The 23,607-nt window shown below is 39.9% G+C and overlaps 1 protein-coding gene across 2 annotated transcripts in view; it reads right to left on the bottom strand.

The window, feature by feature from the left end:
* HLTF (helicase like transcription factor) overlaps window positions 1-23,107 on the bottom strand; it is a 30,126-nt gene extending 7,019 nt beyond the window's left edge. Inside the window, exons 1-20 of one of the 2 annotated variants that reach the window (XM_060274490.1) lie at window positions 23,088-23,107; window positions 20,379-20,574; window positions 18,939-19,105; window positions 15,091-15,224; window positions 14,787-14,878; window positions 14,590-14,664; window positions 14,262-14,453; window positions 13,859-13,963; window positions 12,930-12,963; window positions 12,487-12,574; window positions 12,119-12,195; window positions 11,984-12,028; window positions 11,426-11,509; window positions 10,843-10,937; window positions 10,039-10,182; window positions 7,626-7,764; window positions 5,265-5,400; window positions 4,849-5,028; window positions 3,421-3,545; window positions 930-1,108 (exon numbers count right to left, since the gene is read on the bottom strand). In XM_060274490.1, coding sequence (XP_060130473.1) covers window positions 930-1,108; window positions 3,421-3,545; window positions 4,849-5,028; window positions 5,265-5,400; window positions 7,626-7,764; window positions 10,039-10,182; window positions 10,843-10,937; window positions 11,426-11,509; window positions 11,984-12,028; window positions 12,119-12,195; window positions 12,487-12,574; window positions 12,930-12,963; window positions 13,859-13,963; window positions 14,262-14,453; window positions 14,590-14,664; window positions 14,787-14,878; window positions 15,091-15,224; window positions 18,939-19,105; window positions 20,379-20,465 — 2,178 coding nt within the window. In that variant the 5' untranslated portion in view covers window positions 20,466-20,574; window positions 23,088-23,107. Of the gene's footprint in view, window positions 1-929; window positions 1,109-3,420; window positions 3,546-4,848; window positions 5,029-5,264; window positions 5,401-7,625; window positions 7,765-10,038; window positions 10,183-10,842; window positions 10,938-11,425; window positions 11,510-11,983; window positions 12,029-12,118; window positions 12,196-12,486; window positions 12,575-12,929; window positions 12,964-13,858; window positions 13,964-14,261; window positions 14,454-14,589; window positions 14,665-14,786; window positions 14,879-15,090; window positions 15,225-18,938; window positions 19,106-20,378; window positions 20,575-22,970 lie in introns of both variants that reach the window. The other variant, XM_035133509.2, reaches the window with a different exon arrangement.
* Window positions 23,108-23,607: the final 500 nt, after the last annotated feature.

Below are 23,607 nucleotides of genomic sequence, written 5' to 3'. Positions count from 1 at the left end.
GTTTGGCTTACTGGCACCATTAATTGTATTGCTGTGGGCTAGAGTCCTATTTAGATGAAGGTTGCTTTGACGGGGGCTTTATATAGCAGACAGGTCATTCAGATCAGGTTGTCTATGTGTGGGGTTAGCACATTAGTTTCCACACATTGTTTTTCTTCAGTCATGAATACTCTTTGGTTGTCCACTGCTTGCCTCCTCCCTACTGGGTGGAACTTGATGGAATGTATCTGGGCTGTGTGTTTCTTGTCCCTCTCTGCAATCACTTGCCCCCAACCTCCACTGCCTTTTCCTGCTCCAGGCATTCATAGTTTTTCAAAACAAAATAATTTGCCAGAAGTGCGTAACAGCAAATATTACCAGCCCATAGTTATGTTTCACTACAGACAAAATAGAGAAGGGAAGCAATGTGCATTTGGGTTTCTTAAAAAATAATAATGAGGTCTTGCACAGGAGTGATATTTACCACTTTTGATCTGCTGTTTGGTTTGACATGAGGTGGGTGGCACTACTCCCCCACGAAAGAATTAAGAATGCCATGTAGGACCTGTTAACCATTAGTAGCATAATTATGCATTTTCCCCCCCTCTCACCAAAAAACATGCAACAGCAATGAAAATATGACAAAAAGGTATTGAGCAAAACCTTGAAATTAAACATTTTAAAGTTGTCCAATGTACCAATTCAGTCTAATGTGAAGCCGTCATACATAAACACATGCAAAAGGGGGGGGGGAATACAATGTAGGTCCGTACAATCAAAAGGTCAGAATCAAGAGGAATACATGCAGTAGAAAAGTCAGCAGATTAGTTTCAATGGCAATAAATTAAAATAAAATATAAGGAGTATTAATCTGTTTAATCAAAACAGTAGCCCTACTGGCCACTGATATAAACTGCTTTCACTGCAGTTTCATAAAGGTAATAACTAACCTTCTCTCTCTGGATGACTTCACAGATACATGGTTTACAGAACACATGGGCACAGTGTGTTATCACAGGAAAGTTCAGGGACTCTAAGCAAATGGCACATTCTTCATCTGATCCAGAGCTTAGCACTAACTTCATTTTTTCTATTAATTTCTTACGCAATTCTTCAGGGGTACATTTATCTGTCCAGACACATACACGAAAAATTAAAAAGAGTGATGTTACAGGGTTAAAGTATCACAGTGCAAGATAACCATCAAAGTGCATCTATTTCAGCAGGATCTACAACAAAATGTTGCAGTGTATTTCATCTTTTAGTAGGATTTGTTCTTTTTGAAGGGTCCAGATAGCCATTCCCCTAACCAGCAGGTTATTTCGTATCTCTCTCCCTGCCTCCTGATTTCCCCTTTTTATTTTCCAGCTGATTCTCAACATTCTGTGGGTGGTGACCATAGTTAGTCCTCACTGGGCTGAGCTGGTGGCATTTAGGTTTTTTCATGGAAGATTCCCCTAAAGGATTGGAATGTTTTAGAACTTGTATTATCCCTCAAGGATGTCATTGCCCATTTTATTTCACAATAGCCACATTTTGGTTCCACTTTTGTCAGCACCCATGTTTGCTTTTAGATAATAGATACCATATCACAATTCATCTTAAGTGATGAATTGGAACAATATACTCATCCACTGTACTCAAATACTTAGATATTAATGTTTAAGGGGAAGAGCTACCACTACAGTGATATTTAATAGCATTTTAAAAGAATTATCTTTTCCCCCATATGAGATAACAAACTTCATTTTCCAAGTATCTGTTTTGAGACTATGTATTTGAACATTTCACATTCTAGTTCTCTCAGATAAGATATTTACAGAAATATCTTTTTACATACACAAAATTATTCTCAGCAAGTATGAAGCTAAAATTCTGCAACAGCTTACTCATGAGATTCACTATGTAGCCCACAAGTTCAAGTCCTGTGTAGTGCCCACTAGTCACAAACTGACTTTGTCTAGCAAATATTTAATTATTTTCTTTTTGAGAATAAGTAGTTTGTTTGCCTTGTCAGACCGAAATATACCATATTTTTGTGTGTATAAGACGCCCCCGTGTATAAGACGACCCCTATTTTTTAAACCCAAAATTAAGAAATCAAATTGTTTAGCTTTTGGGGGGGGGCACTTCCACCAATCACTCACTTCCGCCTGCCCTCCACTGCCAATCACTTGCCACAGCCACTGCCAAAACACACCTCACCGCAGCCGCCAATTGCCTGCCGCCACCAACAGCCCACCCACCCGCCCACTTGCTGCAGCTGCCAATCGCCTGCCCACTTCACCACAGCCACCAATCGCTGCCGCCACTCTCCTGCTTGCTGCTGCCATTAATCGCAACCCCCCCCCCTGCATTCACTATCCGTGTGTAAGACAATACCAAATTTTTGCCTCTTTTTTTTTTTTTTTTTGCAAAATGCATCATCTTATACATGGGGAAATATGATAAATGTAGGCTCATCTCGCTTCAATGATGGTCAAAGTAAGAGAGGCTAGGAGACCCAAAGAACAGATTGCAGGAAGAACTATTAGGCCATGCAGTAAAGTTGTCCTATGTTGAGCCAACACTTATCATGCAAAATGCATCCTGGGGAAAACCAGCAATGTACAACACTGTAGCCTACTTCATCAAGCTTCTCCAGTTCTTTACACTTGCAACGCATCTGTAACCATAATACTACTCTCCAGTTCTATATTTTTCTTACTAAGATAACCTTTTGAAACCTGCTGCCTGCTTGATGTTTCAGACTATACAGGTGAAACTCGGAAAATTAGAATATCGTCAAAAAGTGCATTTATTTCAGTAATGCAACTTAAAAGGTGAAACCAATATATGAGATAGATGCATGACATGCAAAGCAAGATATGTCAAGCCTTTATTTGTTGTAATTGTAATGATTTGTTGTTAGGCGGGTCAATTATAAATGGAATGTAATTAATGAAATGTAATAGCAATGTTTATTTTTGTATTCTTGTAACTATTTGTTTTATTACTGTGGAATTTCCAAAAGAATGCATTTGTAAAAAGAAAAAAAAAATAAGTTGCATTACTGAAATAAATGCACTTTTCGACAATATTCTAATTTTCCGAGTTTCACCTGTATTTCCCATCATCCCTGACCACTGGGTCATGCTGACTGAATCTAATGAAAGCTATAGTCCAAAACACGTGGAGGGCAACTGGCTGGTACTCTAGCCATACTGGTCTCCTGGGTATTCAATTACACAGATCTGAATACTAAACAACTGGCAGCTGTGCATTAATAGAAGGGTGACAAACAACTTTTTACTGTGGAGTTCTTTGCTCCCCTGCCTTCGTCACATGTTGAGAGATACTACCCAACCCATTTGGATCATCAGCAACCGCTGTAAACCAAGAAGTGTAAGCACCTGAGATTAAAGGTCTCCTATGTTTTTAAAAGAACATGGGGATACTTACCTTCTGTACCGCTGGATGAGGACACACTTGTACAGAGCCATGGATGACAACACAACTGTCTCAACCTGAGCAACACACCAAGAACATCTGCATAGTGGGTCAAGACACTTCCTTCTTTGAAATACCTGCAGGATAATTTTAACATTAAATAAAGCAAGTGTTACAGTTTAAATACTTGAGCTGTGACCCACAAATCCTCTGAATTCTGGCTCAATTCTCTCTTGTGCCATAATAAGAGAACTTTGCAGGATTTGTTAGGTCCTATTTACCATATTATTACAATTAGAAACAGTGACTTAACCAAGGATTACAATCCAGGCTATCAAATGAGGCACCTCAGTGTAAGGGGTGTGTAAATGTATGTGTATCCATTTTGCTTCCCGTGTCATTTAACCCTCTGTAATGAACTGAAAAACAATGACATTATCAGGAGCCACTTAGTTAAAATCTCATGCCCCGTTTCAAGAACAGCATTCTGCCTGACAATGCAGTTTTATTTGTATACAACAGACCAAGCAGTCACTGAACAGTTGCAGCAGATGTTCCTGTTTTCTCAACCATCCTTTTAATAATCCATGTTGCTATTGATGAGCAGTAATTTGATTAAAATATCATGGAAGTTTGTTAATTCTATTCCAATTGCAACAAAAACGGCTAATGTGCTGGCCACTGAAGGAAGAATGGTTAAATTTCTACATAATCAAACAACTTGGGAGTATTAATATTGCGTACACACACACACACATACACATACATTATATATATATAGTGGGGATCATTTGTGTAATATTGGAAAACTCATGGCATGCAATTAAGTACATTAGTAGAGTTACCTTAAATCAAGCAGTTAAAAGTATTATCAAGATAATAACTTAAAAAAGGAGTAATGTGAAAAATGCAGTGTTAGCAAATTCAAATAAGACAAGAAACCACAAAAGGGGGATACAAGTCTTAATATTGCATTCCATGGAGTTTTATTACAATGGAATATACAGGGCTGCAATCCTATACAGCGGTACCTTGGTTTAAGAACAGCTTAGTTTATGAACAACTTAGATTGAGAACACTGTTTAGGTGTTTTGGTTTGTGAATTTTGCCTTGGAATAAGAACATGTTTCGCTTCCTGTTGAGTGTGTTCCATTTGTAAATTGAGTTCCCCGCTGCTATGGGAAAGCACACCTTGGTTTAAGAAAACTTTGGTTTAAGAACAGACTTCCGGAACGGATTAAGTTCGTAACCCAAGTACCACTGTACAGTATACACTTACCTCAGAGTTAAGTCCTACTGAATGCAACAGGGCTTATTTCTGAGTAAACATATTTAGGAATGCATTATAAGACACACAAGATAAAAAAATCAGACTACAACAACTACTGAATGCAACCTAATGGAATTCTGTTCTTCCACTTAACAGCTGGCACTATTTACCTGCTAATAGCAGCAATGCTCTCGTTTTTCATAGAATGATACATGTGGCTCTCTTCATCTGTAAGTGTAATATGCTGAATGAATACTTTGCGCTCCGGGAGCTTCAAAACTGGCTTCCCTTTAACTTTGCTTGTTTTAGTTCTTCGAAGTGTAATGCTGTTAATTAGGGATTGTAAACGCCTAGCAAGACAAAAGAAGCACCCGTGAGGCTTTAACATCAGATATATTTCATATCTCAGTCGCTCAGTCTTGTATACCCAGTGAAACTGCAAATTTCCTGTAATATACTAAAAGGTCTTTAAATGAAGCCCGCATTCTTCACACATCAGTTTATGTATAACCCATGTACTGATCCTTACAAAATTTACTTATCAAGGATATGTATTAGAAAACTATAAACTAGAAACATTTCATACTTAAGCCCTCCTTCATCTCCCATAGTTACAGGACGCTGGATTGTTCTGTTCCACCAGTCTCTATCTGTAAAAGGCTTCAGCTTTAAAAAGGAAAGAAGAGACCACAAATCCTTTAAGGAATTCTGAATAGGTGTGCCTAAAAAGAAGATAGACAAAACAAAAACATGCCACACATTATGATTACACCACATAAAATTCACACAAAAACTAAAGTCAAGACTGGTTAAACAAAAAATATCCTTGTACGAGTATCAAAAACTTGCCAAAAATTATTTTGGCATGTTCTTCAAAGTATCAGCTTGAATTCTTAGGTAAATATTATTATGTATTATTTTTTAAAAATCACACCAAAATATTGCTAAGTAATAGCTCTAACATTAGTATTACACTAGCTTTTAGCTTCCTAGGCAAGTTTTTTAAAAAAATCAATTTCACATATTAAAACATTTGTTAATTTCCTATAAAGTTACATTTAGAGACATGAACCTGCCTTAAGATGATTGGCTGACTTGCAGGCTCGTGGAAACCCACGCACCGTTGCAAGGCTGGATCATCAATTATTATTTTGGATCAACACATTCTGGCACTAGATCCTGATGATTTTATTTCATGAATTAAAAATGGTTTTTAAAAGCAGTGCCTCCTTGTAAATAATGAAGTCCCTCACTACTGCAAAATGCAATAGTTCTGGCATCTACTTTGCTTAGCTTTCGAAACATCTTTAGTCAGGTACTGTACAGTCATTACCTAAAAGTCACAGAGCCTGATTAAAATAAGAGCTTACACTGAAAATAAATATTCTTGGGCTTAAACTGCATTGATGCATTTGTTTACAAAGCTGCGTTTTCATTTTAATATTAATGTCAACCTCAGTACTTCACCATAACCAGCAAGTTAAAAATGGGCTGGATCTCTGGATCATCAGCTCATATAACAGGGCTGGCAGAAGCTGACTTTTCAGCCTATTGTTTTTCCCACCAGTCCCAGAGTCCTCAATAAATGCTTCCCCGAGAGTTGGAGATGCTGTGGCACAAGAAAAGGGCGTGATGGCTGGTATTTCTCAGCCTAGGTGTCCCTGTTCAAACTATTCTTCAGTTGTACAATTAAGTGAAAATTTAAACTCCGCTGACTTTAAGGCCAGGAACAATTGCTGTCCTGGGAGAGATGCTTTCTTTAATCTAAGTTTATGGGTTTGATCCCAGTAGTCCATTAAAACTAAACAGTGATAAGCGTTTGAATCTAGTCCAACCATGACTTCAAATCAGGTTTTAACAATAACACCATCAGTTCATGTACTGATTTCTTCACTGTTTGATGAGCAGTTGAACTGTTCAGAACAGGAAGCAGCCACTTCAGCTGCATTTTTGCAGCTGAAATTTATGACTGGAAAAGTAAAAGCAGTGCTGGAGGCAGCCAGAAAAATACAGTAGAAAAGGTGCTTGCTCTCAGAGAGGTATCATCTGAAAGCAAGAAAATGTCTGCATATGCACTACAAATGCAGTTTTTTCCAGCAAAGAAATTCATACCGCCCCCTGAGCAACACCAGGCGCTCAACGCAGAAATAGCACTTCCATTGGAATAAGCTTTGGCTGCTTCTCTGGGTGGCACCTATGCCGAGCAGCTAGTATCATCAGAAGGTAAGGAAATACAGTACAGATATTGCATCCCTAGCAGAACTGCTCTTTGCATCTCTTAGATCAGGCATCCCCAAACTTCAGCCCTCTAGATGTTTTGGACTACAATTCCCATCTTCCCAGACCACTGGTCCTGTTAGATAGGGATCATGGGAGTTGTAGGCCAAAACATCTGGAGGGCCGCAATTTGGGGATGCCTGTCTTAGATGCTGCTAAATTCCACATGCTCAGGAGCAGCTGCAGACAGGGTGCTGCTGCACTGCCACCCTTCCAAAAGTGGGGTCTACTGTTTGCCAGGATGGTGCAGGAGCTGATCAGAGTGGCAGCCAGGTCAGGGCTGCATGGGTACCCCATTGGGAGTGCCAGATTGGCTCTGCTGATCTGTCCATACAGCTCTGACCTTGCTACTACCCTGCCCCACCCTGCTAAGTGGCAGCAACAGTGCGGTCAATAGGGTGGTGCAGTACTATCCCACTGCACTGACTGCTCCCGCCTGGGCTGAAATTTGCTAATTGAATGCTCCCTGGAGGGAGGAGTGCACACACTTGCCCCCAAAGCAAGTAGCAAGCTACAATCTTAACTAAAGCAATCTTACAGAGTGCAAAACAAACTAAGAGACATAATGCATCACAGTACTGTTGAAAAATCTTACTGAAATCAGTAAGCTGTTCAACAGGCATAACTCAATTAACACAGTGCTGCAGTGTTCTCCCTTTGGCATAATTACCTGTCAAAATCCATTTTCTTTGTGCATCTAGGTCCAGTACAGCTTTTGTCTGTTGAGCATTTGGATTTCGTATTGTGTGTCCTTCATCCAAAACCACTCTCAGCCATTTTAATTTGTGTAAAGGACTATGACCTCTGGCCTAGAACAAATTTTAAATAATGGCTGTAGTACTTTAAGAATAGAAGTAAACTGTGTAAAATAAACAGAGTAACTTTTAAAAAAAAAAGAAACCATTTTGCTTTCATTCTCTATTCCAGAAGAATATACGTAACCTTTATGAACAGGAATAGAGGAAGTCAGTTACATCAAGCATGCATGAAGCCCTGGAAGCCAAATCACTTTTGCTGCTTCACTGAAAATCCAATCCAATTAATGCAAGAGGCATTATAAGGACAATTTCAACCAATAAAAATACTAAAGGAAGGTGCAAGTGCAGGCAGAGGGTGTGTGGCCTAGGCCTAGAAAGAGCCCCGTGAGCCAGATAGAGGGACCTGGAGGGCCACACTTGTCCCCAAATCACATACACACACACACCCTCTGTGTAAGATATGGGGAATTATTTGAATGGCTTAAATACAGCATGCTCTACTTACAGTTCACATCTAAAGCGGATACTACACAGATTTGTTAAATTTATTCCCATGACAGTCATCAGAACGTATCAATAGAACTGTTAGTCATATGATTTAAAATAAAACAGCAGCTAAGCAAGCAGTTTTGTCTTTAAGGGACAGAGAAAATGGAAGTGTAATACAGACCCTATTTCACTCCAGAAAGAGCTTTTATTTATTTAACAGGATTATAATCACTAAACTTCTAAGCAGTTTACATAACATATAAAGTTGACCAAAAATAAAATCAAAACATAAATAGAATAATATGTATCACACACAAACAAACACACATTACAAAATAAAATTGCATAATAAAATACACATCCAATTTACATGACGGGACATGCTTGCCTAAACAAAAACATTTTTAGCAGGTGCCAAAAACAGCTCAGTATTTTACAAGTGTTTCCATTGGAGCTGTATAAGAAAAACCAAAGTTTTCTACTCTTATTTCCAATGGTGAGCACCCACATCAAGATGCAATTAATAATATCACCTAAGAAATAGGCAGAGGAAGGCAAGATTGTGTCAGCTGCTTAAACAGACAAAAAAGCCACCAGGCACTGCACCACCAAACATAGTCCCTGCATGACTATCCCGTCTGAGCTGTATTCTCTCTCCACTGCATTCCAAACATCAGTTGCAACTTAAAACTGCTGTAAAAGATTTGCTACTTGAGCACGTTGTTTTAAAACCGCTATACTGCTACTTAAGGCATGCACACCCACTGCACAGTGGATCTGTTTTTAAATGGCCACATCTACATTTACAATGATCAGTCTCCACTTAACATCCTTAAAAGGTATGCAATTCTCAGAACTGATATCACTTGCAAGCTCTAAGAGCAGGAACCAAATGTTTATCTTTCTGTTGCCCAGCTGGAAAACATAAAAGCCTTGAGAGCTTCCAGGTAGGAAATTCACTTATTTTTACTACTCCTTCTGTAACAACTGACTTAGAATAACATCCGAGTTATTTCCAAGCTATCCATTACAGTAATTTAAGCACTTAATGCCTGGTAGAACAAGACTCCAAGAGTTGTAGCCAACTAAGTTGTACTCAGAGGAGATCCACTGAAATCAATGAACTCAAGTTAGTCACGTCCATCAATTTCAGTGGGTCTGCTCTGAATATGACTTGGTTGGATAGAATCCCAAAAAAACTAGCAGTATAATAAAGTATAACAACCTATATAAAAGTGCATCATAGTGCAGCTAGAGTATAATGAACACCTCAAATATAAAACATTAAACTGTTGCAAGATAAAAGCATAGAAACCATTAGTGACTGGAAGCCACTAGAAAATAAAACACCTGGGCAGGAGTGGAAGAGAACATTTGCCATCTCATCCCACTTTCTACCAACTGGAGACATCAGAAAATGTTAAAGCCTATTTTCTCTGTGCATCTGCTTAGAACTGCAGATTCATAGAGGAACCCTGCCCCTGTAGTTGTCAAGTGCGCCAGTTTTATCTGGTGCCCATCTGGGGAAAGAGGTCATGGGTGATGATATGAGATGAGCGATGGCAGTTTATGTTTGGAGACGCCCTTCTGCAAGATGAAAACCTCCTTCATATATATATGGTTGTTCTGAACTAAAGACTAATACAAAGGGAAAAGCAGATTACATGTTTTTTTTATAAAAAAAAAAACAACAACAAAGAAATAATACAATGGAGCATTTGGCATTGATTTGAAAAAAGCTGAAGGCTACTAGATTGTATTTTAGAACAAAAGTAAAATATTTATGAAGTATAAACTGCTTTTCTTTATCTTGCTGCAACTTTTCACCATACTTACTCCATAGTCACTAGCTAAAACGTTGTAAGTTGTTAATACGACATCCTGTCTTGAAAGTACCGCAGGATCTTTGCTGCGTTCCGAGCCATAGTAAACATAAAGGTTCAAGTGAACACCTGGATCCACATGTTGTTCAAACTGATCCTGAAATAAAAATTAACCAGAAGGTTGCAATTAACCGATGGCTCAATAACTGTTGTCTATAAAGAGGATTCTAAGATATACTACAGTCAGGAACATAGGAACCATAACCCTTGGTGCATCTAGCTCAGTACTATAGTCACTGACTGGCAGTAGCTCTCCATCTTTCAGAAAGGAGACACTCCCAGCTCTACCTGGAAATGCTAGGGATCAAACCTAGGACCTTCTGCAGGCAAAGCAGATGCTCTACCCCTGAGCCACAGCCCTTCCTGATAGAGCACAGTAAGAGTAAGCCTAATACAGATTTATTATGGCTACAATGGAAGTTGTTCTGCTGAAAAATTGAGAGCAACTTGCATACCATAGTTTCAAGGTTGGAGGCACAGTCAACATTAGAAATACTCAACCCATTCGGTTCATCATCAACTGCCTTAAATTATATTACTCTGGCTGCAATTCTATGTTTGTTTACCTTAGAATAAGCCCCAATGAATTCAATAGGATATATGAATAAATATGGTTGCGCTTTAAATCTTGGTTATGAACATTTAGGCTGTATTAAAATTCTAATCCCCATATATCCTCACTTTAACATTCTTTTTAGAAGTTAAGATGCCCTATTTTTATCTTAGAAAAGCACAATTGTTTAAATTTAAAACCTACAATCCAGTTACTTAGGACAGAAAGTGGACAAATGATCAGTGTTGTCCCAAGTGTCTCTCCACCTTCATTTTTCTTATGCTGTATAGTAACAACACCTTTGAAGAGGAAAAACAATAATTAGCAATGTAACTGCACTGTGATTACTTCCATGTAGTCCTCTTTAGATGTATCCAGCCAATTTGCAATTATTTACTTTCATCGCTAATCCTATGTATTATTCCCATTTTTGTTTTAACTACTGCATAGGAATTCAATCATTTACACCAGTAGTTCCCAATTAGCTAAGTATTGCAGACCCCGTTTTTCAAAAGCCAAGCCATGGACCCCTTACTTTTGAAAAATTTGATACCTCTATGATAATTTTTGTTATGTTAATGGTGTCACAGAGCCCCTGGGTGGGTTACATAGAGCCCCTGGGGTCCACATACCACCAACTAGGAATCATCGCTTTACATGGTTCAATCAGTCCAGAAGGTTCAGGTGTCTTCCTTTCCTTCCCAACTATAGGCTTGTTAAAAAGTATACTGTGTAGCATTTCATGTTAAGTGGCATTGTAAAAGGAAAAGCTTAATAATTTGGATACCTTTTTTCTTTGTCTTTTTTGAAGAAATAGCTGGTTCCTCAAGAGCAGAAGCAAATGCTTTATCCTCTTGAATATCACAAGAAGCTGTGAAAATGTTTTATAACTTAATATCACATACATTTGAAAAATTAACATTCCTGTTTAAATTAGTTAAAATAAGATTATTTCGAAGAGCTGTTTATTCAATCATGTGAGCACTCATGCACATACTATCTGTGCATTGTCTTCTAGGTATAAAGAAGATACAGATATTATAGTTCATAGATCAAAGATTATTCTTCCTAGCTTAGGGCCAGTCCTGATTCAACTAGACCACAGGCCAGTTCATTCAAATACCCAAAGCAGCCCATCCATAAGCATAGTGACAATGTGCGAACACACATTCACTTGCACCATGCCAACAACCATGTGTTATGCACCAGTATATGTTTAAGTTTTGCAAAAAGTAACACACACTCTGTTAGAAAGGCCTTATTAAGATACTGTTATCAGGTTTTATTGGGAAGGGAGAACAGTAACTTTTTGACAGTAGTATTTTTTTAAGTGCTAGCATCATACCTTTTCTTCTCTTTCTTGTTGCTGGATGCGTTTTTTGCACTTTGGCTGGGAAAGCAAGAAAAGTGTTAACACAATGTGGAAATCAATAAAGTTGTTAAAACAAATATAATGACCCAAAAAATAAGCGAGACTCACTTTCCATTATTTGTATGTCCTGCTCTTCAGGCTCTGAGTCACTGCTTGCTGTATACTTTGGCTTTTTGCCCACAGCTCTAAAGCATTTAGAAAGCAAAAGGATTACAACGAATAGAGGATTTCACAAGCTCTTATCTGATCGTTTAGATTGATAGGGTATAGAGATAAATTTACCAAACAGTAGCACTGAACAGAAATTATGCTAGAATAAAGATGTGTTCTGCACATCTAAAAAACTCTTTTGATTTTACTCCAGAAAGCAACCTCTCTCCCAAGAAACACCCCCCTCTCACACACAGGGAAGGGGGAAGAGAACAGTTCAGAAGTAGTTTGCAATTGACTTCTAAGAACAGATAAAATTTACTTACCTCTTTGGACGGGTTCTGGATGACTGAGATGGAAGAGAATCACTCTCCTTTGTATCAGAAGCATTCAGCTGCAGGCCAATACTGGGTGCTTAACAATAAGTATACAAAAAACAAAACAAAAAACACCCCATGATTTCTCTAATAACTTATTATTAGTTAATGCATATCACCCTATCCAGTAGATCTCAGGGCAGTTCACAACATTAAAATCAGTGTAAGAAACGGAAAATACATAATAAAAACAAAAACAAAATAAAAACAAAGGCAAAGGCAAAGGCAAGCCAATAATTCCCCCTCCTTCCACAACACGTCATAAATTTAAGCTACTGGTGATCAATTAGGATATTTAATGTAAAAAAAAATATTCTTAAATTAATTTCCTCTGAAAGTTGTCATCTGACTGAATTCAAAACAAATGTGTTTAGTTTCCAGATCAAAATTACCTTCTTGGTCATTTTTCACAGCAGGAACACATTTCTAAAAGAAAAATAAACACACTGAAATGGCATCTAAAATTTAGTTTAAAAACAAAACCAATCTTATGGAAATTAGTTGAAACATACTTGAAAGAACAAGTGGCTAGCACAGATCTTCAAAGTACCAGTTAGTAAGTTTTCCACTACTTCAGACACTTCCAGTTATTCAGATAATACAACTCAATTAATCAAGGTTTCGCATAATTTACAAGCTGTAATTTCTAAAACACTGTATATTTTAGATTCTCCCTGTAAATTACGAATACGGTTTGTCTGTTTGAATTTGTTTCTTGTTTTCTAATTGGCTGCTACTGTTGTCCAATCTTCTCCAGAAGCTTGCAACATTTGGACCATTTTCTCCTGAGATTTTAAGTCTCTTTCTTGTAGTACAGTATGGGGTTGGTACATGGTGTCTACTTCAGAAGCACCCTCTAGTGGCCTTATGGATTTACAGTATACTGAATGCATCAGGCATATTGCCCAGAAACATAGCATTTTGAGGGCATTGCAAATCCTGAACCTTCTGAAGAGCCTTTTGTTTGGGGCTGCTTTTGGTAGCCTGGCTAAAACTGACTGTACAAGAGGTGACAGAACACATCTTATTTACAGTTTTTATTCTGGGTTGTTGTTTTTTTAAGAAACTGAGTTGGCTAAAAGTCCACGTAACATGTAGAATTCAAATAAATTAAATTCACATTCACACACACACACACACACACACACTTATATATATATATGTACAGAGAACGAACACCACCAAATATTCTACAAGAACATCAGTGACATATTATTCCTTCTTTCTTGCTTTACATATCTGCATTATTTTTGTCTTATAAATAGGAGAAGTTGGAACTGATACAATTCAAGGCAGGGGTCTGGTATTAACAGTAAAATACCTTAATGGGAAATATCTTCAGTTGATCACTTTTCTTTTTAACAGGAAGAGGTTTGCCACCATGGAAGTTGCTAAGTATCACAGCTATCGTAGTAAGTGTTTTACCCTAAAATACATTGAACCATTTATTAACATTGTTTCATAAGTTAAGTTTGTATTATTTATTTGTTTATTTATTTTGCCTTCCTCCAAGAAGCTGAAGGAGGCATACATGTTTCTCCCCACTTTTATTGTCACAATAACCCTGTGAGGTAGGTCAAGTGAGACGTAGTGACTGCCCCAAGGTCACCCACAGAGTTTTGCAGTTAAGCAGGGATTTGAACCCGGGTCTCCTCACTTACAGTCTGACACTCTAACCACTACACCACGCTGGCTCCCAGAGGCAACATTCTAATGAGAATTACCAAGCCCATGTCATCTGCCAATATTCCTCCAAGAACATTTTCTGGCCGCGTTTTTTCAGCAAAGTTGGTAATTGTATTGTAGAAGTAGTTTTCCCTCTCTTCCCAAAATGGAGGCAACTCCTTGTTGTTCTCGCGTGAAATCATCCAAGCCAAAGCCTGCTTCTGATGTGGAAGTAATGGAGTTACAACAGCCTGGAAAATTAAGATGCCATATTATACACATTTTTATAACAGAAACCACAACCTGTAGCTGAGAACTTACTAGCATTTTGCCAGTGTTTACCGTGTGTACTAACACACTATCAATGTGACGTGCTGGATATATTACCTTTGCTGCTTCTACTTCACGCGTTTTATCATCTTCCTTCAGATCTTCAAAAAGTTTGTCAAATTCAGTCTTGAGCTAGAATTGTACAGAGAAGTTAGACAAGGTAATATACCCCAAAGCTCTACTCCTATTAAAAGGAGAGTTTAAAGTTCTAAACTACATTCAGCAACTCAAATTCTAACAAACATGTATTGTACCTGTTCAGTTGTCATTTGTACAGCAGCATGGACCGGAGCACTGTAACTTCTTCCAGCTTTGCCATATGTCTTGCTAGTCCCAACGCTAAATTCTGAAACGAAGTATCATTTTTAAAAGGGGAAGGGGGGGGAACTAGTAAATGACTGCAAATGCTCTCCCATCATCAGTAGACAAAACTTCTTTATACTTAAGAGTTTTATGTGATGCAAAATAAGAGAAGTTTAATAAGCTGAGTACTTGCATGTTTTACAGAAATACAGGAATTTCTATTGAGTTTATGTATAAAATATTTATTTAACTTACTTTTTCCTGGAGGAGCTAATTGAAAGCCCTGCATTTTTAGTCGATCAAGAACCGCTTGCTTATTTTCTGCTTTACCCCAAAAACTCAACTGTACTGGCATAGTGAACATATTCTTTGCACCAGAAGGAACAACCCTAGACAAAAGGAAAAATATTACATTATTACATTTATACCCTGACCTTTTTAAAAAACCAAAACACTGGGACAGCATACAGTGCATACAAACAGCTTGGTTTTTTTTTATCTTCACAACAAACGTGTGAGGTATGTTAGACTGAGGCACTGACTGGATCAAAGTTGCCAAGTAAGCATTATACTTGGGTGAAGATTTGAATCTCAGCCTCATTAGTTCTGGTTTTACCTAAAACTACCACAATCCTAAAATGAACTATAAAAGGAGCCTAGAATGTAATGGAAGGGGGGGGGCTGATTTTAAGAGTGGAGAGAATTAAGAGAACCACCTGTTTCTACTATTTACATACACAATACTACTGCTGAATCAATATGTTAGCAGTATGCTTCAAAAAGGTATGGAAATTCAGTGGCAAAAATTAATTAAATTCAAAGGTAGGGAAAACTTTGGCCTTTAAAACACAACCTTGATTCTGCACTGCTTCAAGAGATAGTAGAATAACTATCTATATATAAGAAAATGTAAAAATCGTGAAATCCCGTTTGCCACTTTTCTCCGTAACCGCTTGACCGATCGTCCTGAAATTTTGACACAACGATCCAGGCCACTCCTAGAGCGTTGTTGGGGGCAAAAATCCCTCAAATCGCACACCTGCCCAGGTACAGACCTGCTTTTCCACCAAGTCAAACAGCGCCCTCAAGTGGCGTAGTACCTTCCTTCACCCCTCCCTTCCTGTGAAATCTAAGCCACACCCACAAACCAAATGACATCATCATCAACCAAGCAACTGAAAATCCCCCAAGGCAGCCATTAGGCCTTAGGTTTAATGTAGGCCCCTGACAGGCCCCGGGGGGGGGGCACAACAACACACTTGGGGGCATGGCAAGGGGTTTTTACTTTACCATTTAGCACCACTAACCCTCCCCCCCCCCAAAAAAAAAAACCCCACCAAAAAAACAACATTGCCAAGTGGAGGTCGGGGCCTGCCGGGGGGGGGGGGGTGGCACAGAACACAGCACAGCCTTTGATTTATGTAGGCCCCTGCACGGCAAGGGTTTTTTACTTTACCATTTAGCAACACTACCACACCGGTCATTGGGGGGGGGGACAAACTGAATAGATCATGGATCGGGACACATGGGGCCAGTCACAGGGATTAGGCACAACAACACACCACACCCACAAACCCCGCCTCTGCCATGAGATCCTGTAAAACAGGAGGCCTTGGCTCCATTTTACATACTAGGTCTCAGGTCTACAGCCCATTAAATACTATCCCAAATGGAGCCCTGGGTGGGAGGTGGGGGGAGGAGGAGCCCAAATAGGTCATGGGCTGACGTAGGGTGGGGGGGTAGAAAACCCACATCAACGCACTTGGGGGCACAGCAAGGGGTTTTTACTTTACAATTTAGCACCACTACCCCCCCAAAAAAATCCACAAGACAAAAATAAATACCATCCTTCAAAACGTCCTGAGATACGCCGGTCATGGAGGGGGGGGACAAACTGAATAGATCATGGATCGGGACACATGGGGCCAGTCACAGGGATTAGGCACAACAACACACCACACCCACAAACCCCGCCTCTGCCATGAGATCCTGTAAAACAGGAGGCCTTGCAACCACCAAAACAGCTATTCCACCCCAAGCCCAAAGCCTCTCCCGGCAGCTGCATTAATAAACGCCTGGCAGCATTAGGCAGTCGTTCATCATTGCTCCTAACACGCACTTGGGGGCACAGCAAGGGGTTTTTGCTTTATAATTTAGTGGGCGTTGTGTCACATGCGAGGCTCCGGCGGCCATTTTAAGTAAGGGCAGTCGTGCCCCTTTTAACTTAGGCTTTAACGTGTTTCTCCAAAAATAAGACACCGTCTTATATTTATTATTCCTTAAAAAAAACCCACATTGGCTTATTTTCAAGGGATGTCTTATTTTTTATTACGCATCCAGCCTTGCCTCTTTCCTTGGGGGCCCTCCAGAACTGCGCCTATAACTATGTCTTATTTTGGGGGTATGGCTTATATTGCACAAATGCTTAGACATCCTGCTATGGCTTATTTTATGGGTATGTCTTATTTAGGAGAAACAACTGATTGAAAGCCTCTATGTGTGTTTTTTGTTTTGTTTTTTAAAAAAACCATTCACTTTCTCTCCCCAGTTTAAGTCCTCAGATATTTGCAGTGGCCACCCCCCACCCCATTTACAATCCCCTACCTTCCCCTTGCCCGGGCCAGGTAGATAATGTGGCCCTTTTAAAACCCTTTTGTTACTTTTCTCATTTTACTGATTGTGAATATGCTGACCGAGGCCCCCTTTAGATTCGGAGGCCCGCCCCAAGTGGCCCATATGACCCCCCTCCTTCTGTCTGGGCCTGTCTGTTGCTACGGGGCTATGGGGCTTCGCTATTTGATCCCGCCCCCCGGGTTGGGATTCTTTAAGTAGTTATCTGGGTCCCAGGGCACATCATCATCCCCTATCCTTAATCTAAATATATAGAAATGTTCACGATTCGTTCGCAGGGGCCAATGTATGAAGATACAGGGGGGAGGGGACAACAGAGGGTTCAGACAAAAGTGCATGCTGGGAAATAGAACCCAGAACCTAACAGTTCCTTTTCGAAGGGTGGGGGCCAAGGTATGGAGATACAGGGGGGAGGGGCCAACACTCCCCAGGGACAACAGAGGGAAGGGTATCCTACGGAAACACAGGGATGAGCCGGGGTGGAGGGAGGAGGGGCAGGATACGTCATGGATCGTGACAGGGTGGGGATCACAGGAAAGAACCACAGCAACGCGTGGCCGGGTCAGCTAGTTACTTATATATCTGGTCTTAGTTCTAAACCTCAATGAACTTATCAATCTGTGACCAATTCAGTAAACCATTCATGTTTTCAAGTTTCTGTTTATACCATACTATACCTATTCAACATACCAGTAAGCCACCAGCACAACCAGTAATCAGATACTGAGACTTTTTAGTTTATAGAGTTTGCTTCCTGCTAATTGTGATTTTACTTCCAGATATCCCACTTTGCTTCATTTATTGGAAACAAGTTTTAGTGGCACAATCAGAATGATTCACATCATGTAAACAATAGCAAACTTTTATTTTTACTACTACCAATGGGCTGTTGTTCAAGAAAACAACTGCTTGGTCGGTATGGTGAAAGCAGAGACATCACCTTGCCGACAAAGGTCCGTATAGTTAAAGCTATGGTTTTCCCAGTAGTGATGTATGGAAGTGAGAGCTGGACCATAAAGAAAGCTGATCGCCGAAGAATTGATGCCTTTGAATTATGGTGCTGGAGGAGACTCTTGAGAGTCCCATGGACTGCAAGAAGATCAAACCTCTCCATTCTTAAGGAAATCAGCCCTGAGTGCTCACTGGAAGGACAGATCCTGAAGCTGAGGCTCCAATACTTTGGCCACCTCATGAGAAGAGAAGACTCCCTGGAAAAGACCCTGATGTTGGGAAAGATGGAGGGCACAAGGAGAAGGGGACAACAGAGGACGAGATAGTTGGACAGTGTTCTCGAAGCTACCAACATGAGTCTGACCAAACTGCGGGAGGCAGTGGAAGACAGGAGTGCCTGGTGTGCTCTGGTCCATGGCGTCACAAAGTCAGACACAACTAAACAAACAACAACAACAACAACTAATGGGCTGTTGTTCAAGAAAACAATGGGGGAAATAGCCCTGCATTTACATACTTACCCCTCCACCACTGCCAACTTGTTGTCCATGATGTATGCCAATGATGCTGCCAGCTCTTTTTTGATGTGGCCTACCTGGTCTCCATTCACATTATTTACTTTTACAGCATTCTTGTCATATTTATTGTTAGGCTCTCTCTGGAGTGCAACCATTTCATTATTATTGACCTGTAAAATTAGCCTACATGTTATTTAAAATGTACAAAATACACAATAAAATACACAGGATTCACCAAACAAAGTATCTTTCAAACACTGTTAAGGAAAGCAGTTTTACCTTTACACATTTTTTTGTTTCCAATGCTTTTTAAAGCAATATTAAACACACTGAAATTCCTAAGTAATAAAATCATCCATATCCCATTACTCAGAGAGCTGCTGAAATTTCTTTAACGCTGCAAAAGAATTTGAATATGACAGCCTGACTTGAAGTGAAGATGGAAAATGTTCATTTCATTTTGGAGAAAAATGCAAAAGCCCTTGTTCTAACAGTTTTTACGGTACTAGAAACACTCTGTATATAAGCTAAAGAAGGACTGAGGATATCCCTCAACATTTCAGGTACATTAAACTTCAGGGCAGTCTTTAGCCTCAGTACCCAAGTGTATAATCAAAGTTTGAACATTATAGTATACTACAATGCTTCAACTTAAAGAAAGACACTTCTTTGTACAATTAACACATTGGGAATCTGATATAAGATACACACACAGTGGAAGTGTGGATCTTGCTTGCAAGTACCAGTCACCTCACAGAAGTAGAGTAAGGTCCAAAATCTGTTGTAGGATAGGCTCAGTGAACAGCTCTGGATGAAGTTATACACACAAAAATAAGTTCAACCTTGAAGATTTTTATATTATAAACCACCCTGCAAATCCACAGATGAAGGGTGCTATAGAAATTTAATTACCTCACCTCAACTGAATTTGAGACAGAGGGGAATTCCATAATCAAGGCACCATTATCAAGAACATCTATTTACAGCCTTAACCCATCATATGATGTGACTACTTTCGATCAAACTTTAAATTTGGGTTTGCCCAGTTCACATGTAAAACAGGAGTGGGACTATTTAAAAGGCAAACAATATTAATACCCCCATCGGAGCCATCACTCTTCCCCTTTCCTACATAATCCTATTCACAAGTAAGCCCTATTTACTTGAATGGGACTTGCTCATTAGCCACCATGGCTAATGGTCAGGGATGATGGGATTTGTGAGTCCAACAACCTTTGGAGGACACTACATTGTCAAAGGCTAGCCATCCCTGAATTATCCCCCCCCCAATTACAATTAAAGTGCAAATTACTTAATGTTTCAGTCGCCTCTGCTCATTACTGGGAGTACAAACAACAGTTATGTAGAATTTATATAACATACCTAGTTTTTCCTTTCAAGCAATCTAGTTCTGTTACTAATTCGTATTCCTCCTGTACTTACCACTCCTGTATAATACTGCAATCCAACCACATTGCCTCTCAGAGTTCCAAATAAGATAGCTGAATCCGTATCTTCTTCAGTCACCATAGTAGCATCTGATCCCACAAGGTCTTCTAGGCTGGGATAAAATTCTCGAGTAAAAGCATTGTAATGCCTATCTCCATATATATCAGGATCCAATTCCCAATCAAAATTGCTGCAAAAAAAGAAAGAAATTTTAAAGAACTTCATTTGGAATCGTTTGTTATTGGGGGCAGGGTGTTCAATTGATAGGTCACTTCCTAGTTCACATATATGAGCTCTTTTGAAATACCTTCATGGGCAGAAATGAAAGCTGCTCAAAGACATTGCTGGAGAAATAATTTGATTCAGCTGGGATTAGTCTGAAATCTATTTCAACCTACCTCAAATGACTGGCTGTTGCAGGGTGAGGAATTAAGAAGGGCTATGGAGAGGCCAATACCCTGCCCTGAAGTTGCACACTGTAACATTTTGTTGTTTAATCTGTACTAACTTTTTAATAATCAGAAGGAACTATGGTTCGTACACTTTTAGCAATCAATACTACAATCTTGTATGAAGTTTGACATCTTTGAAGTTGGCACTTTTTAAGCAATTCACAAAGGGGGGGGGAATCCCACACATGAACACAAAAACACATGTGTGGGAGAAAACGTCTAAAGTGAGTTCAAAGTTTCCCCCCACTCCACCCAACCCCCAAATGTAGGGAACAGAACACCAATTAAACAGAACACAAAGAAACCTTTAGCACAAGCAGTTCAGATAACCTTCATCGCTACTACTGTCTAAACAAGGTAAAGTTGTCAACAGTTTGCCAACCCACTAGCAGTTAACCTACCCATCAAATTTCCAATCAGTTATGAATTCAAAACCTGTAGATGTAGGCAAATCTCTCTCGCCATCTGCTACCCATTTATGAAACAAAAATGTTTTAAAAACCTACTTTAAGACAGTATTGAAAGAATGATGAGAAAGGAATGTGATGTGTTCCACATTAGACAATAATCTTGACTGTGAGACCGAATAGTTTGTGTGTTACTGGAAATGGTGACTCTTTGCAGGAATTACGCTATTCCTATAATATTTTATTGGGGGAGCAAAGGGGCCATGGTCCCTAGGAGTTGGCTCCTATGTACTTGGGAGAAATGTGAGAAAGCAAGCAAAGAGGTGGGACAAACCGGAAATGTAAGGGCCAGGAATGAGAACAAAGTCCTTGATGATAAACAGAGTCCCAGGAAACACCGTCCTTGCACACATATATCGCTCGCGGGTAAGTTCTTGTGACACAGACCTTTACCTTTACCCTTTAGCTAGTAACACAGCACTTAATGAAATTCATTTTCTCCTTTTTTTTCTTTTTTTTGGGGGGGGGGGAAGAGAAGGCTCCTGAAAGCTTGTTAGCATTTTTGTAATATTTATTGCGCTGATTAGCGTATTATTATAATTAAAGCAAAACCAAATTGCAGGCTGAGACCGCAGCACAAGGCACCGCTCCCAACAACGCAACAGGCAGCCAAAGAGCTTCCCCTTCATTCTGTTACTTTAAAAACATAAAATATAACTATGGACAATTTTAATGGGCATAAAACTATCACAACTAGCATATTTAAAATATAGTGTATCGGTATCTAAACAATTATTACAAACTTAATTTCCTTTCAAAATAATATTTGTATTTGTAACAAATGGAGCAACAATCTCCTGAACTGTTTACTAGTTTATGTGGAACAAAAAAAGCTCCACAAAACAATTTATAAAAATCCAGAAGTAACAATTATTCATATTTCCTCTCCACAGTATTTAAAAACACATTCCCATAAAAAGAACTGAAGGAAGTGGGACTAAGTTTCAATGAAAGGGCATGAAATTTAATCAGAATCATTTTCTGAGCTGTAATGATCTTCCAGTGCTTTGAGGCCTAGTGAAGAACAGAACCAATGCATGCAGGTATGCAAAAACAAAACTGAAACCTTTTTCTTTTCTGGTGACAACAGCAGCCCTTAAAGGAAGAAATGTATCTTGTTCTTGCATTGGAGAGTTCAGATTGTAACCTAGGACTTGCTTGTCCTCACAGAAATTAGAATAATCTGATACCATACTGTACATATTTTTTAAAAAAATGATTTATAAAATATTTGAACCCCTTATCTTAAAATATTTTATTCATCATGTTAAAATAAAACATTCCATGATCTATTTTTTATTTTCCCAATTTTCGGGGGGGGGGGGGGAAGAAAAAAGGCTTCCAGAAAAAAAACCATCCCCGTCCCCGATTTTTTCTGGGTTTTTTCCGGGCCTTCACATATCTAGTCCCCGACCAGCAGGGTAAGTCCTGCCTAAAGAGGCAGAAGGACCACAACCGGTCCGTCCCTATAATCTCGAGGCCTAGTGCAAAAGTCGCCGGTGAAGCGGAGGTGGAAACGGCTGGCAATTGCAGCCCCTTCGAGTCAAGGCCTCCTTTCGGGGAGTGAACGCAGGGCGAGCCCCCCCAGCGTCGTCCCATTTATAATTCTTCCCTGCCTAGGCCCTCGGGGACCCGACCCGCGCCCCCCCCAACCAAACAAACCCCACCTCATGAACCTCCAAGCCATCGCGCGGCCGCCGGACTCCTAAAACCCGCTCTGGCAACGCCCCGCAAAAGCGAAAGGACCGAAAAAGCCCGCCACGCGAACGTCGCCGGGTGAGGACCTGCACAGCCGCCTCAGAGCTTCCACAGTCAGCCAACCCGGTTAAAGCGTTAAGCCGCAGCTGCCAATCCGAGAAGAAGCTGGGCGGGCCGACCTAGAACGCCCGCTACCGAATGGCTGCTCTTACCCATCACCCGCTTCCGCGAGTCTAATGGAGCAGGCCGGGAGTTGCTATGGGGGCGGGGCAGCGCGGGTTTCCGAAACCAAAAGAGCATGCGCCCTGAAAGCATAATAAGGAACGCACGTGACTAAGTAATTACCGAACGATGGCATTCGCGCCTTCCGGGTCTTTTGCTATTTTTCCTTTGCGAAGCCGCTTGAGTTACTGCTTCTCATAGCATGCCCGGTTGTGTTGAATATGTTATGGTTATACTTGGTATGGAAATCTGATGAGTGTTTTAGTGGTGTGCATGTTTTTTCAATACCGGTATACGATGATAATCCAAAGGGGGGGGAGTGTGTGTGTGTGTATAAAAAAGCTCGCGAGTGTGTGTGTCTCACATAAACATAAAAGCGTGTAA

Source organism: Zootoca vivipara, chromosome 5 (genome assembly GCF_963506605.1).
Source record: "Zootoca vivipara chromosome 5, rZooViv1.1, whole genome shotgun sequence".
Taxonomy (NCBI): Eukaryota; Metazoa; Chordata; class Lepidosauria; order Squamata; family Lacertidae; genus Zootoca; species Zootoca vivipara.
The sequence above is the reverse complement of the archived record's forward strand: the minus strand, read 5'-3'. Positions and strand labels throughout refer to the sequence as shown.